Genomic DNA, 17,651 nt, shown 5'->3' on the forward strand with positions numbered 1-17,651 from the left:
TTTTCCATACTTTTACTTTTTAACATATTTGTATCTTCATATTTAAAGTGAGTCTCTTAGAGTTAATATTAAATTGCTTTAGGAAAAATACAGAAACTTTGCTACTTTTATTATTGAGGGAAGCCAGGTGGAGGGTACATGAGAACTTCTGTTCTATTTTTTTCAACTATGTAAGTCTAAAATTATTTCAAGAATGTTTATAATTGCCTGTTGGTTGCTGCATTTTTGTAGTAACTCCTCTAAAATTCTTGTCTGATAATTCCAACATCTGTATCAACTATATGTTGTTGTTGTCTGTTGATTTGTCCTTATTCATCCTAGTTGAGATTTTTTTTTCCTGTCTTTTGGAATGATGAGTATACTCATTTTGGATTGTATCCTGGACATTTTGAGTGTTATGAGACCTTGGTTCCTACTTAAATCGTCTATATTAGTAGGCAGCCACTGGAGAGGGAGGAATGGTGCTGCGTCTTTGCTGACATTCACCTTATGTAGGGCAGGAATGGTTGGCAGGGCTCTGCCCGCATAGTCTTTGTGGCTGCATCCTGGTGGGGGATGGGAGGGCCACCACCTCTGTTGTCATTTTTGCAGGGTTGGGATGGTCAGCAAGGCTCTGCCCCATAGATTATACAGCACCCATTTGGGAGGGTTGCATCCTTCAGGGCTGCTGTCTTCCCAGTCCTTTGGTTGGAGACAGTGGGTTTTTTCTTATGGTTTTTTTGTTGTTGACCTACACCTGTTGGTGGTTCCAGGTTGTAAACTGCTGTCACACCCAGGGTGAGATACATGAATGGCAAAAAAATCTCAAGATTTTTTAATCACTCAAGATCTGCAGTCTCTAGCCAGTCTCTTTTCTACAAGAGTCTCCTTGTAGTTGCTTTGTCTTTGGTCCAAGGTTTATAGTTGTAATTAGCAGGAAGAATAGGATGGAATGCACTTTATCTTGTTTGGAACCAGACATCTCTTACTGGTTTTTTTTGTTGTTGTTGTTTTTACTGGTTTTTAAAATATTTATAATTTCTGTATTTTCTATTTATTTGCCCTGTGTATTTTGTTTTTCAGGCAAATGAAGATAAAACAATGTCAGCCAACCTAAAATACCTTTCCTTGGGAATTTTGGTCTTTCAGACTACCAGTCTGGTTCTAACGATGCGTTATTCTAGGACTTTAAAAGAGGAGGGGCCTCGTTATCTGTCATCTACAGCCGTGGTTGTTGCTGAACTTTTGAAGATAATGGCCTGCATTTTATTAGTCTACAAAGACAGCAGTAGGTATCTAGGTTTTTTAAGTCATTGCAATTTATTTAATTATTTTGGAGTTATTCACATGTGAGATATATATATAGTATGTATGTATAGATACCTATATATATGACATATATATATAGGTAACTACACATTTGAACACTTGCATTATTGAAGAACATTTCAATTTTCATTTTATTAAGATGGTTTTAGTCTAGTAATAAAGGTATTTTATTTTTATCTATGTTATGATTCATGTCCTCTGGTTAATGCTGTAAATATGAAACAGTTTCTTGCATTAATAATAATTTGAGAATAAGTAATTTAGAGGAGTAATAATTTTTTACTAAAGTCAAGGCTTTTTTATTTCATTTGCTGCATGATTAGTCCAGCAGTGACTAATTTGATATAGTTTTTTTTAAAAAAAATCTTTATTGAGGGAATTCCCTGGTGGTCCAGTAGTTAGGGCTCCATGTGGTTAGATTATTTGGGGGTACATTAAAATGAAAAACAGACTTTTTCATGTTTTTATATATCAAACCAAATGAGAAGACAAGCAACAGATTGAGAGAAGATATTTACATCACAGGTAATCACTAATAATTAATATCCAGAATGTACAAAGAACTCCCACAACTCAATAAGAAAAAGATAAGAAACTCAACAAAAAAAGGGACAAAAGATATAAATAGGCAACTCACAGAAGAGAAAACCTGGGTGGCCAATCAATGTATAAAAAGATGTTCAACCTCTCTAGCAATCAGAGAAATCAAGACTCAATTCCACTACCCTCATACTGCTAATGAGAAAAATATGTGACAGCATTAATTATTTAAAAATTTAATTTTAAAGATGAGCTTATATTTTATATTTTTTCTGCTAAAACTAAAATAATCTTTTCGTAACTTTTGTTTTACTTACATAATTTTTTTACCATTATTTTAGTCAGGAAAGGCTGAATATTAAGTAGCATTCTTTAGTTATTTTCATTTTGGAAACTAACACATTGTTACTCAACTAAACTCCAATAAAAATTAATTTTTAAAAAGGTATTTTCATTTTAAAACAGTTTTCATAAAGTTTGCAAGTTTTATGTTGCGAGAGAAAATCATCTGTGAAGTGTATTGTTGGTAAGGTGGTAGGGTTCCTTAGAATTTCTCCCTTCTTTGGGGATTTATATATCTCTTAAAGTTCTTTGGACATTTTTTTGTGATTGATACTGTGGGTTGGCTAGCTCAGAGTCCATTTTTAACTCCTTTCTCACTTTCTTATATCTAATGTGGAGAATATAAAAGAAAATAATTGATTTTCCAGCTCCCTTGCAGCAGGGAGTAGTTATGCAACACACAGTCTTGGTCAGTGAGAGGGAAGAAGATGCCTGCTAGGCCACTGTTTCCTCCTCTTCTTTCTTCCTTCCGGAAAGAAGAACCAGAGGTGCATCAGTCAGTTGGCAATCTGTTGCAAAAAATCATGTAGACAATACATGAAAAGCATGAAAATAAAAAGCCAATATATATACAGAGAGAGCTAGGTCCCTGATGTCATCACGGAGCTGCTGTAGCAGCTTTTGACCTGGACTCATGACATGTGAGACAAATCCCTATGGGTTTGAGCCACTGTTGGTTGGGTTTTCTGTTGTTTGAGCCAAACCCACCTCCTGATATCCTTCTTTTTATGATTAAAGTCTTCATAATTATTAATTGGCATTAATGGCTGATGATAAAATACATTATAAAATACAAGGTATCAATATTATAATATTGCTATGATAAAGTAAGAATACTTGGTTGACGAATACTTTGAGGTTTTGGTTATCATAAATACATATGTGTATATATAATCAATTTGATTTATTTCCCAATGAAATATATATTTAATATTTGAAATATTAGCATCATTAAAGGTATAGGTATACCTTATTTTACTGCAGATATTGTGTTTTTTATAAATATAAGATTTGTGGCAACCCTCCATTGTCAGATGATGGTATTTTTTTAGCAATAAAGTCTTGTTTTGTTTTGTTTTTTTGCGGTATGCGGGCCTCTCACTGTTGTGGCCTCTCCCGTTGCGGAGCACAGGCTCCGGACACACAGGCTCAGCGGCCACGGCTCACAGGCCCAGCTGCTCCGCGGCATGTGGGATCTTCCCAGACCGGGGCACGAACCCATGTCCCCTGCATCGGCAGGCGGACTCTCAACCACTGCACCACCAGGGAAGCCCTAAAGTATTTTTTAATTAAGGTATGCACATTATTTTTTTTATACATAATCTTATTGCCTAGTTAACAGACTACAGTAAAGTGTAAACATAACTTTTATATGCACTGAGAAACCAAAAAAAATTCTTGTGACTCACTTTATTGTGATACTCACTTTATGGCAGTGGTCTGGAAATGAACCTGCAATATCTCTGAGGTACGTCTGTATATTTTAGACCTAAAAGGATCTTAACATGTAGCCAAATTTTCATTTTTTACAGGTGAAAAAACTGAGGACTTCAGAGAGAGTATGTAACTTATTTGGAGTTACTTAATTATTGATTTTGTCCATTTCATGTTTTTTCTAGAATGTAGTCTAAGAGCACTGAATCGAATACTACATGATGAAATTCTTAATAAACCTATGGAAACACTTAAACTTGCTATTCCATCAGGGATATATACTCTTCAGAATAATTTACTCTATGTGGCACTGTCAAATCTAGATGCAGCTACTTATCAGGTATTTAGAATACATTTCTAGTAGTGTTTCTAAGAAAGAAAGAAACAAACAATAATATTAGCTGTTTTCTTTTTCAGGTCACATATCAGTTGAAAATTCTTACGACTGCATTATTTTCTGTGTCGATGCTTAGTAAAAAATTAGGTGTGTACCAGTGGCTCTCCCTAGTAATTTTGATGACAGGAGTTGCTTTTGTACAGGTAACTATTCAAGATAAGTATAACTTTTACTTTTATCACAGTTTCAGACCTCATTTTGGAAAATATGGTTCTGTTATTTGTTGAAGAAAATGCTTATTCTTACAACTGACATTTTTTGAGGGCTTCCTTTGAGCAAGATACTACACTGGGACTATAAATGACACAAAGAAGTAGAATCAAATTATCTGACGTAAAGAAATGAACAGTCTATTTAGGGAAATAAGACACTGTATGTAAAACAAAGCTGTTTTTTACTGAGTATCTGGACATTTGAGATCAACCACTCCCTTCCTATTGTCTCTCAGCTTCCCTGATACCACTCGCTCCTGGTTCTTTTCACATCTTTCTAATGATTCCTTATTGGTTTCCTTCCTGGGGTCCTCTTTCTTGATATTCCCATTAGATATTGTGTTGTTGATAGGCTTGTTATTTCTCTTAAATTATTTCCTTATTTTTGGAGATTTCATTCTTTCTGAAGGTTTTTATTAACACATATGCTGATAGCTTCTTGGTCTGTGTCATCAGCTCTGGTTATCACCTCTAGTTTCAGATTTATATATCTAAAAGCACATTGGACATCTTTGTTTGGTTGTTCAATAGGCCTTATAAACTCAGTGTATCCAAAGCTGCACTTTACCTTTTCCCCACCAAACCTGTTCTTTATTTCTGTTTTTTCCAGTCATGATTTACTTAGCCTGAGAGTTGTCCTAGACTCTTCCTTTAGCCTGTACATCCAGTCAATCACTAAGACTTTCTGATTCTGCTTTCTAATACTTCTTGATTCTGTCCTTGTCTATCACTAACACTTCCACATTTCATGCCTTCTTTGTGTCTCAAGTAATCTTTTGCCTCCTAATTGATTTTTTTTTTAACTTCTGTCTTACAATTCAGCCTCCACTTAGTCACCACTGTGGTCTATCTAAAAGAAATCCAATCATGTCAATCTCCTGCTGTCCAAAGCCCCCCTCCCCTACAATCACTTTCCTCAGAGTGTGGTATGTATATTTTGAATAAATATTTCTAATAGTTATTTAAGTGGTTATTAGAAAAATATAATTGGCATATCAAACCCATATTTTCATAGATTCTGCTTAAGGTAAGGTAAAGTTGGTATTCCGTTTTTAAAAGTGAGGTATTTTAGGGCTTCCCTGGTGGCGCAGTGGTTGAGAATCTGCCTGCTAATGCAGGGGACATGGGTTCGAGCCCTGGTCTGGGAGGATCCCACATGCCGTGGAGCAACTAGGCCCGTGAGCCACAACTACTGAGCCTGCGTGTCTGGAGCCTCTGCTCTGCAACAAGAGAGGCCACGATAGTAAGAGGCCCGTGCACCGTGATGAAGAGTGGCCCCCGCTTGCCACAACTAGAGAAAGCCCTCATACAGAGACGAAGACCCAACACAGCCATAAATAAATAAATTAATTACTAACTCCTACCCCCAACATCTTCTTTAAAAAAAAAAAAAAGAAAGAAAAGTGAGGTATTTTAAATTAAAATATCAAGTAATAGTTTAGGGAGAACATACATTTGACAAAAACCATGAAGATGATAGGGAAATAAGTGAAGTTTTAGGAACACTGATCTACAGAATAAAGCTCAGAATGGTTAGCATGAAATGGACCTTCCATAATGAAACATCAGCTCCATACTCATTTTTGCTGCTCCAACACTTCACACTCTGAATTTCTACAACTGAACTGCTTGTGGAGGCTATTTTGTGCATCTGTGCGTTTATTATACTTGTTCTCTTTTTTAGGGTATTTTTGAAATTATAAATTACAACAGTAATATCACTATGGGGAAAAAAAAGTGATTCTAAGTTTTTCTTTCAAAAGCTCTTCTCTGCAATCCCCCAGAATGGTATTGGCTGTATTTTTACCTTAAGGTCTAAGAGTGGACTCTAAATGTGTATTTTGTAAAATATTATAGGAATTAAACTTCAGTTTTTTCTTTTTGTTCAGTGGCCCTCAGATTCTCAAGAGCTTAATTCTAAGGAACTTTCAGCTGGCTCACAATTTGTAGGCCTCATGGCAGTTCTCACAGCATGTTTTTCAAGTGGCTTTGCTGGGGTTTACTTTGAGAAAATCTTAAAAGAAACCAAACAATCAGTGTGGATAAGAAACATTCAACTTGGTAAGTTTTAAATGTTTTCTAATATTATTTTTAAAGGATTATATTGTTATGTTTAAAGATTTCTGTGTTTTCCTGTTTTTCTTAAAAATTTTTTGGCCACACCGCAGAGCATGCAGGATCTTAGTTCCCCAACCAGGGATTGAACCTGTGCCCCCTACACTGGGAGCACAGCATCTTAACCACTGGACTGCCAGGAAGTCCTATGTATCTTTAATTAAATAAACCTTTTATAAAAGCTGCTGTTGATGGAAATATCTGTCAGGGTTTTTGCCTTTTGAAAAACTGTATTTTAAATGAATGTCTTTTCAAGAATATGGAATTTTGGGTCTGTGCTCATAAGAATGTATAAAGCCTGTTTCTGTCCTCACCATTTGGAGCCTTTGTCTTTGGTTGCTGTGTTTTCCACAGATGTTGCAAATAACTTAACATATTTTCCTCCTGGAAAAAGAGATTAAGATAGTAAAAAAAAAAAACAAACAAAAAAAGATAGTAAATTTAATTATATGATGCAGTGTTATCAGCTACAGTCACCATGTTGTATATCAAATCACCACAATGTACACTTCAAATGTCTTAGAATTCTACTTATCAATTATACCTCAGTAAAGCTGAAAAAATAGATACTTAAATGGAGCAAGTTTGAAATGAAGAAATTTTGTCTCTTTAAAATCTTACTATGCTTTTTTATTTCAAATTGTTACATTTTAGCTTTTAAATACTACAGCATTTTTCTAACTGAAGGTGAATAGTTTAAAAGAAAAAAGAGATTGCCTTTGAATAGATATTTAAACTATTTGTATACAGTATTGTAATATTTAACTCCTCATACAAAGATTTCAGAATTTAGTATTCTTGTCATATTCATTTTGGAAGATGCTACATGTGAGAAGCAGCTCAACTGCAAATCAACATGTTCTGTTTTAAGCCTCTGTCCCTGTGACTTTGGAGCTCATCTTTGAAACCATTGTTTTTTTTCTTTGAAGCCACTGTTTTTTCCTTCACATCAGCTTAATAGCTATACCATGTTTCCTGATAGCAGTCATAACAGGCCCTTCCAGGCCCTATACAGTGAATTGTCTGTAATCCTAATGGCCTGTATTTTAAGACAAACCTTCAAAATTTGATTAAAGTCCATTCTTTCAGCTGTTTTCACATAATATGATGACAAACAGACTGAACCTTCATTTTATCTCATAGTATTTATTTGTTTCTCTGCAAAATTTGTAGAAATGTATCGTGTGTTTTTTTTTTTTTTTAAGAATGTCAAGGTAAATATTTTTGAAAACTAAATTAGCTTCCCTTTGTTCAGTTTGTCTAGAAGGCAAGTTCAGACTTGAAAAGCATTCACCATTTCAGAAAGAGTATATCTATAGCATAGTGGTTAAGAACTCTTGGTTTGGTAGTCTGACCACTCAAATCCTGATTTTTTTTTTTTTTTTTTGCGGTACGTGGGCCTCTCACCGTTGTGGCCTCTCCTGTTGCGGAGCACAGGCTCCGGACCTGCAGGCTCAGTGGCCACGGCTCATGGGCCCAGCCGCTCCGCGGCATGTGGGATCTTCCCGGACCGGGGCACGAACGCGTGTCCCCTGCATCGGCAGGCGGACTCTCAACCACTGTGCCACCAGGGAAGCCCCAAATCCTGATTTTATTACCTACCACGTGTGTGGCATTACAGAACTTACTTAACCTTCCTCTCTGCTTCCTCATCTATAAAATATACTTAATTATGGTACTTATTTCATATGTTGCTATGTGGATTAAATGAGATAATACATGTAAAGTGTTTAGAATAAAGTGCCTTGTGCTTTATTAGTGCCTAAGCACTTATGTCAGCTATTTACATTAATACGCAAATATCAGAAAAGAAAGAAATATTCAGGTTTGTATGAGTTACCCCAAATTTTCTCGATTTTAAGATAAAAATGAAAGGTCAGAATTCATGACTGTGGTATTTCATGGATTTCTTATTCTTTGGTTTGACCTCATAACACAATCTAATGGTAATGGTAATAACTCAAAGTTTTGAAAAGGATACATAAATAAGTTATAGAACTCGAGATTACAAAAACAAAACAATGTATAGAAGTTTTCAAACATCAACGGTCAAAGATTAGCTAATTGATAAGATCCAATATTAGCCACAGAATGGAGAAGCAGGAACTCTTGTTACCTTAGGTTGCTAGGAGTACAGTCTTCCCTTGGTATCTGTGGGGGATTGGTTCCAGGACTGCCGTGGATGATCAAGTCCCTTGTATAAAATGGTGTATAGTGTTTGCATATGACTTATGCAATCTTCTCATATACACTGAATCATCTCTAGATTATTTATAATACCTAATACAGTGTAAATGCTTTGTAAATAAGTTGCTGTGCTGGCAAATTCAAGTTTTGTTTTTTGGAACTTTCTGGAATTTTTTTTTTACATTTTTGATTCACGGATGGTTGAATCTGTGGATGCAAAACCTGCGAATATGGAGGGGCAACTGGTAGACTGATGTAACCTTATTGGATCTCAATTTGGGAATATATAACAAAATTTTAAATAAATTACAGCTTTAATGTAAAAATTCCATGTCTGGATAAGAATTTATCCTACAGATATAAATATTTATACAAGAGAACAAAGATAAATGTCCAAGTTTATTCATTTCAGCATTGGTTACAATTGTAAAAAATAGAAAACATTTAGAATACTGGTTAAATAAATTATCAATATGATTAAATGGATCATAGACTTCAAAACCTCTCTGCCTGGATTAAAATCTTGAATCCATCACTAACCAGCAACATGAGTTTGGGCAAGTTTATTTAACCTCTCTTTGCTTCAGTTTGTTCATCTGTAAAACGAACTAGAAGTGTCCACCTCATAGGGTTGTTATATGAGTTAACATACATAAAGCACTTAGTACATTTTGTTGCATGTGGCGTTATATGTGTATTTCATACTGTTATTGTCCGTACGATGGAATATTACGCAACTGATAGAAGAATGCAGTAGATCTGTACATACTGACATGTGTATACTCTTCTGTACTCTATACATTTTTTTAAATTATCAAGTGTTATTTTTATAATTAAAAAAGATATGAGTAATACCCTTGGAAGTGTTTATTTTTGTGATTTTGTATTTTTTTCATGTTCTAAATTAGACATATTAAAATAATAGAGTTGGCATAAATAAAATTTTAGAAAGAACATTTCACATCCCTTTTAGTTCTTTTTCACTGTGGAATACTTTGAGTAGTTGCGGCTTTATAAAAAATTGCTTTACCCTGCACTCTTTGCATATCTTACTACAGACTGCCCCAAAGAGATGACCCCTGTAATATCCATTTCTTTATTCATAGTTTAGGATTGCTCCAGGAAATCTTAGATCCAGTAGTCATGTGATAAGCTCTGTGGTAGAAGTAAGGGATTCAGCAGTGAATAAGACACATTTCAGGCTCTCACTGAGCTGACTTTCCCTAACAGTGAGACTTCAATAACAACATTCTGATGTTGCCTATGGCTGACTGTTTCTTAGCTCTAATTTTTTGTTTATTAATTATTGTACATCCAAAATTTCCAAATAAAGGAAAATGCTGGACCACATACCTGAGCTATTATATCTGCATGTATGAATGTGAATATATGAAAATCTAGATCTAGCAATAGGAAGATATAAGATACAATGAAATACACCAAAAGTGAGCATTTTAGAAATATTTGAATGGGAGAGCCATTTCGTCCTGGAATGTATACACTATATTTTTTCAGTCCTCCAAAGTTGGTAATCTCTGTTCTTTTATATATCCCATGTCTATATTACAGTCATAATATAGTACTAAGTATACTTTTCTTAAGTTTATATAATTATACAAGTAAAAAAATTTTAAAGTAGTCCAATTTTATTGAAAAGGAAAAGTTAAGTTTAAAATTATTTGGAATGTTTATAGAAAAATATCTCTCCAGGCAAACTAAATGATGTTTGACATAGACTTTACTTTTATTTTAGGTTTCTTTGGGAGTATATTTGGATTAATGGGTGTATATGTTTATGATGGAGAACTGGTATCAAAGAATGGATTTTTTCAGGGGTATAACTGGCTGACCTGGATAGTTGTTGTTCTTCAGGTAAAGCATTTAAAGTCTTACATTTATGCTAATAAATTTTATTTTAATATAGAGAATCAAAGTAGCTATGATATACTGATATAAGGAAGAAGGGTCCCTCCTATCAGTACTCTCATTATCTCTAGTTTATTCAGGGAAGTTAAAATAGAACTGATCTAAATGCTGTAATGAAAACTTATTTGAAAATGAATCATGAATGAACTTTATGGTATTTAAATTTAACATAACGAAAATGCAAGTTTAAGAATAAAAGTTGAAAGCTGAGGAGAAATATAACTTGTAATTTTTCTACTGTTCTGATTATTTTACAGGAAGTCTGTGGTCAGCTATTTCAGGCTTAAGAAGCAGGTCTAGATATTTAAATCTGTAACAGTTTATAGTTTACATTTTGGTTACATATTGGAGTACTCCTATCAAATTACCTCGGCTTATAACTTGAAATTATTCAAGGGTTGAGTAATTTCATCTTCAAAAAATACTTACTGAGTACTCTGGAGGATACAAAAATGAAGATAGAAGTCTCTGCCTTCACAAAGCCTTTCTCTAGAGGTATTTGAAGCTGTAAGAAACAAGGTCCCTTAGGGAGGATGGGTGAAGGTGGCAAAGGATAGTTGTGTTTTGAAAGCAGGAAGGATACTTCTATTTTTAATATAGGAGAAAAGGAGACAAGGGTAGTGAAAATTCAGAGAAAATTTGAGGTAGAGATAGGGTAAGTCAGGAGAGTTTATGTATGATGGCTTTTATCCTATCAAGGAGGGAAGCTCTCTTTCCTTAAGAGGGGCTAAAGACTTGAGAAAAATTTAAAAGGTTTGGTACAGTTGGTATGAGGGAGTAAATAGGGGAATGAGAACACTGCTAAGAAATACCAGGACTCAAACATCAATCTGTAGTGAGCTCACTTGGCATAATTTGTGACTTTCTCTCATAAAGCTTCTACCATTTGAAGAGGTACAGTGAAAGTGGGCAACCCAGACTTGGGAGCTGATATGTAGGGTTCGGTAGAAAACAAAACTATGAGATATGGTAAAACTTTGTTATTTAAGTAGCCACAATTTGGAATTTGAGAGGGATTTGGTAGAAAGTTCTTCACTCTTTTTTTTTTTTTTTTTTGCGGTACGTGGGCCTCTCACTGTTGTGGCCTCTCCCGTCGTGGAGCACAGGCTCCGGACGTGCAGGCTCAGTGGCCATGGCTCACGGGCCCAGCCGCTCCGCGGCATGTGGGATCTTCCCGGACTGGGGCACGAACCCGTGTCCCCTGCATCAGCAGGTGGACTCTCAACCACTGCGCCACCAGGGAAGCCCAATTCTTCACTCTTAAAGAGAATGATTAAAGTGCTTTAGGAAGAGTAATCTGACAGCAATGAAAGGTAGATTAGAATGGGAAGAAACTAGAGGAAGAAATCCAAGTTAGGCTATTAAAAGGCTAGTAAAATAACTTTCAAGTTACAGTTTATTTTTAATCAAAAGTAAAAATATTTCACTAATCAGTGTGTCCAATTTTCCCACATTTGTCTGAACAAGTGATGTTTAATTACTAAATTGGATGAGGATAGATGTTTTATTCATAATATGGTCAAACTCCATTATAACAAACTTCAGATTATGCTGGTAGTTACTTTGTCAGATACCTTTTGAAATAAGGGGGCTACTGAACAAAACCTATAAGTCCATTTGTTATGAGATGTTTAATAAAAATCACTTACTTTAATGGGATTAGGTTATAGGAAAAAGTCTGAAGCTTCATTGAGATGGTTTTGAAAAGCAGTTTTATATATGTTTATTTTTTAAAATAATCTTTTAAAACTTCTGCAGGCACTGGGAGGCCTTGTAATAGCTGCTGTTATTAAGTATGCGGATAACATTTTAAAAGGATTTGCAACCTCTCTGTCCATAATATTATCAACACTGATATCTTATTTTTGGCTACAAGATTTCGTACCAACCAGGTAGTGTATTCTTTTCTATTTCTTTAAACCTCCAAAAGTATATAGAAAAATAAGAGTCTTTCATAAGATCTAATCTGAAAAATTTTGTTCTATTACAACTTTTGAAGAAATATAGTAAGATTCATTTATCTTTTTTTGTTGTTGTTGGTATGCGGGCCTCTCACTGTCGTGGCCTCTCCCGTTGCGGAGCACAGGCTCTGGACGCGCAGGCCCAGCGGCCATGGCTCACGGGCCCAGCTGCTCCGCGGCATGTGGGATCTTCCCGGACCGGGGCACGAACCCGTGTCCCCTGCATCGGCAGGCGGACTCTCAACCACTGAGCCACCAGGGAAGCCCCCCATTTAACTATCTTTTTAAAAAGGTTTCAAACTAAATGCATGAAAAAAAATCTAACACTGGAAAGCAATTTATACAATTTGGCTCGCCAGAATTTTCTCAATAGATCTGAATAGGTTTTTTTCCCAAAGTTACAAGTCATATTTTTAAAAGTTAGTAAGTCATAAAAGTCATAAAATAAGTCATATAATTACATTTTTAAATGAAGAATTTATATAGCTAAAGCCAAGAGAGTAGGTGACATTCTTGAAGAGGATAGTCTGTTTATACAGAGAAGGTGGCTCATGAGAAAATTCAATTAGGTGGTGGCAGGGAGAAGAATAGTCTGAAAAAGAATTGCAAAAGGAATGATGGGTGAGGCAGGAAACCCAGGATCGTGTAGTGTCATGGATGCCAAGAGAGAGGACAGAGTGAGGAAGAGTAAAGTGTAATAAAGTTCTATTTTTTTTACAATTACTAATTTGTAATCCCAGAGTAATGAGACTATGTTTTAATGGATTCCAGGATACCATTCATGGTTTCCTCTAACTTCACTCCCCTCCTTATCTTCTCGTTCTCTAAACTTCGGGAGTACTCTCTTCATCTGTCCTTGGACTTCTTATATCTGCACTCACTCCCTTGGTGATCTCTATTCTCACGGCTTTAAATACCATCTATAGGCTAATAACTCTCAAATTTAAATTTGAATTCCAGGCTTTTATATCTAATTGTCTGTTTGACATTTTCTTCAATGTCTAACTCATTCCCCATCTCTGTCAGGGTTCCCAATTTAGTAAGTGGCAGCACCTTCATTCTTTCAGTTGCTTAGGCCAAAATCCTTTCTGACTTAGATAGGAACACAGTATATCCACAGTAACCTCAGAGAAGGCAGACTCTATAGCTATGGATATAGATAGCTTTATAAGAGGAAGTTAAAATGTATGGAAATTTTAAATTTTCTTAGTGAAGTAAGGTCGTCAGCTTCTCTTTACTATTCTCTCACATGTCATTCTAATCCAGAAGCAAATCCTGTCAATTCTTCCTTTTTAATATCTCCAGAAGCTGATCATTTCTCACAACCTCTACTGCTACCACCACGATCCAATTCACCCTCATTTATCGTCTAGATTAAGGAAATAGTCTCCTGACTTGTCTCCTTGCTTCTTCTCTTCACCTGTGTCCCTGAATTTTCTCCATTCAGTAACCAGAATGGTTCTTTTCAGTGTAAATCAGATCAGACTCAGAAACCCTCTAATTGCTTCCTATGTCACTCAAAAGTTGTCACCATCGACAGCCTATTTGCTTTGGCTTTTAGCTACCTTTCTATCCTTACCTGATATTACTTTCCTCTTGTTTACCTTTTTTTAATTTTTTAATTTTTTTTTTTTTTTGCTATTGTAACTTCTTTGCTATGGGCTTTGACTTGCCCTATTTTTCTTGGAAAACGCATCCCCTACATATTCACATGGCATACTCCCTCATGTCCTTAGATCTTGGCTCAAATATCCCTTTATCAAGAGATCTAAGAAAAAGCACCCCCTCTTCCAACATTCTTTCCTCCTGTCTTCAGAAGACTTACCACCATCTGATAATAAGTAAGCAAGGCTGGAGTTTGGCACATAATAGATACTCAGTATGTTTGTTGAATGAATGTTCAAGACCTTAAAATTTTAATACAGTTGGTAAAATTAATTTGTGTTAGTGAGAGTGAGATAGGATTGTGGGTGGAATTTGATAGTAGAAAAATGTAATATGCTCATTCTGTTTCTATATTGAACATTTATGGTTTGGTTCTTCTCTAGCAACTTGGACAATAGGTCTGGGACATGCGTGTTGAAATCTGTAATTTTTCTGAGGCATGAATTTAAAAGTATTTATGTTTTTAACTTGATACGGGAATGAATTACTTACATTGAGACAACCGTAATAATTAGCACCTATGTCTTAGTGATGCTTTATTCCCTACATATTAAATGGGGAAATTACATGCTTTAATATTATTTGAGAATGTTTGGAACTTGTATATTTTTAGGGTAACTTAAAAAGGCATACCTTTTTCAAAAAAAAACATCAAATAAGGCCAAAGTGTTAACTTTAAATCTTCAAATCATGCAGGGAATAAACAAGTAAATGATCACGTAAACCAGCAGAGGGACAAAAGAGTAGGAGTTTTTCAGTAAGCTACATACCTGTGTTTGTAAATCCATGTTTCTGAGGGAGCATGTAAGGTATGTTGGGATGAAGCTAAAAAGAGAAAAGACAATGATACTGTTATTATTGAATGAATGAATGTTTTGAGAATATGCATAGGACACCAAGTCAGATGGAGAAGACAGGTTATTTTTCCTAAAATAGATAGCTAGGCCCTCCATCTTTATGTATTCTTTCTTTTGTGGAGAACTTCTATTATCCAATAAATGCAATGATCTATATTGTGAATATAATAATATATTTTCCTTTGTTATACCCATTTCACCTCCTGAAAGTTTTTTGGTTTCTCAGAAGTAGTACCCCTGACCCCCGTACCTGCCTTTCTGATTGTTCCTTTGGTAACTGTCAGTCTTCATTCACTCTCTTATCTATCTCATCCACTGCCATGTCTTACCTGTCCTCTCTATGAAGATAACTCTAGATCCCTATTTTCAACTGACTGCTAGACATCTCTACTGATATATTACCAGTATTCCCTTTCCTATTTTTTTTGTGCTCATTATTTTGCTTATTGGTATTACCATCCTTGTATTTAGGCTTGCTTATTCTTTTATCAAAAATTTATTGTGTCCACTATATGTCTGCCTGCCAGTGTACTAGATCCTGGAAAAACAGGAATGCCTGAATAAGATATGATTTTCTATCTTCAAGGAGATCACAGTGACTGGAGAGATGGGCATGAGAATAAATTATAACTATGATCAATGCAGCAATGGAAGTATATACACAATTCCATTAGAAAGAGGGGGCTCAAATCCTTGAAATATTAAATTCTGATAGCTTTTTCCTTAACAAAATTATTTCTCTCAGAACTACCTAAAAAATAGCTGGCTTGGGAAGCAGGGGTTTCCTGACAGTAGATAGTCTAGTACAGCGGTCCCCAACTTTTTTTGGCACCAGGGACCAGTTTTGTGGAAGACAGGTTTTCCACAGCCTTACGGGGAGGGATGGTTTCGGGATGATTCAAACACATTACAGTTATTGTGCACTTTATTATTATTACATTGTAATATATAATGAAATAATTATACAACTCACCATGATACTGACAAGAGGCAGAGCTCAGGCAGTAATGCAAGTGATGGGAAGCGGCTGTAAATACAGATGAAGCTTTGCTCACTTGCCTGCCGCTCCCCTCCTGCTGTGTGGCCCGGTTCCTAACAGGCCAGGATTGGGGACCCCTGGTCTAGTAGATCCTGTTAGAAATATCATACAATGGGTTCCTACGGTGGGTAGAAAGTTGGATCAGACAACTTTCCAACTGAGCATGTGATTCTATGCAATTCCAGATTTCTGGAAAGTTAAGAGAAACTCATAATGATTGACAAAGAAAGTGCTCAGTCAGAAGCTTATGCAGCCTAAATAGTTACCAAATATTCCTGTGGTAGTAATTTTCTTCAAGATATTTACATTATAGGAAGTTTTATGTTCTCTTAATCTTATATGTATATATGTATTCAAGGTGTTTGAAAAGTTACACATCTGCATCAAGTCAACACTAGATTTATCATAACAGATAATGATTAAGCTCCCTATATATGCTAGGTACTAGGAATATAATGATGAATGAGGAACACATGGCAGCAGGGAGCAGAATGTAAATAACACATTATTTACTACAGTGTGATAAAGTGTTACCATAGAGTAACTCTGCTTAAGGGAGTTAGTCTTGGAGACTTAAGACCTGAGTTGTTATGAATAAGCAGTTTTCTTGGGAGGGACACTGCAGGCAGAGGAATAGCATCTACAAGGATACTGCCCTGAAAGGCATGTTGTGTTCACTAAATGGAGTGGCTGAATTATAGATGGGGTGGGGTGGAGTGTGGGAGATAAGGTTGGAAGGACCATATTATGAAGGGCCCTTTAACTCATAATAAGGATTAGTGATCTTTTTCCCTTATAGAACATTTTTTTTTTGAGGCAGGGGAGTGATTTCAAACTGTTAATAAAAACTGTAAAAGCAAGACTAATTCATGTCCCTGTAACAGCACTTTGAAGAATGTACATGTTAAAAGTTAAGACTGATATTCCAGTTTACATTCAGTTTGAGTTCCAGTACCAGTTTAAATTCATTTCCTGTTTATAGTAAGGTATATTATATATATGGATAGATAAACTAAAGAAGAAACCAAGTCTTCCTGCATTCAGTCTTATTTCCTTTTGTAAAGCATCCTATAAAAATCCTGAGTTTTGCTTATTACTACCTTGTATTTTAAACTGAACTTTACTGTGGTTTGAAAAGAATGCAATTTTCCCTTTATATATTCAAATTTTTAAAAAAATCGAGATCTCTTATTATTCAATGTATTATAGGCAAAAGGCACATTACAATGAAATACTATATATACATATATGTATAACTGAATAACTTTGCTGTACACCTGAAACTAACACAATATTGTAAATTAACTATACTTCGATTTTAAAAAATGGTTTTGAAAAAAGATGAAATACAACCTTTTATACATCTTTGCTTTGGGAGACTACAGTATAGCACAGTGGATGAAAGTGCAGGCTTGGCTCTAGAGTTAAACATACCTGAGTTTGAATTCTATCTCCCACTTCAAGCTGTGGGACTTTAAGCAAATTACTTAAATTCTCTAAACCTGTTTCCTTATATATAAACAAATGAGGACAGTGCTAGTCCTTCCTTATAAGGTTGTTGTGAGAACTAAATGAGATAATGCATGTAAAACACTTAGCTAAATATCTGGAATGTAGTAAGTACTCAGTATTTGTTAGCCATGTTACTGGAACATTTTGTCCCAAATT

General features: G+C 35.3%; 1 protein-coding gene across 2 annotated transcripts in view; it reads left to right on the forward strand.

Annotated features, from left to right (window-relative positions):
• The window catches only part of SLC35A3 (solute carrier family 35 member A3), a 31,163-nt gene that overhangs the window by 12,244 nt on the left and 1,268 nt on the right, over nt 1–17,651 (forward strand). For both annotated transcript variants that reach the window (XM_060026238.1, XM_060026245.1), the window contains exons 2-7: nt 1,063–1,267; nt 3,810–3,964; nt 4,042–4,164; nt 6,123–6,294; nt 10,289–10,407; nt 12,220–12,353. In XM_060026238.1, the coding sequence (XP_059882221.1) occupies nt 1,063–1,267; nt 3,810–3,964; nt 4,042–4,164; nt 6,123–6,294; nt 10,289–10,407; nt 12,220–12,353 (908 nt within the window). The remainder of the gene's footprint in view (nt 1–1,062; nt 1,268–3,809; nt 3,965–4,041; nt 4,165–6,122; nt 6,295–10,288; nt 10,408–12,219; nt 12,354–17,651) is intronic.

The sequence above is a fragment of the Delphinus delphis genome, chromosome 1, assembly GCF_949987515.2.
Source record: "Delphinus delphis chromosome 1, mDelDel1.2, whole genome shotgun sequence".
NCBI lineage: Eukaryota > Metazoa > Chordata > Mammalia > Artiodactyla > Delphinidae > Delphinus > Delphinus delphis.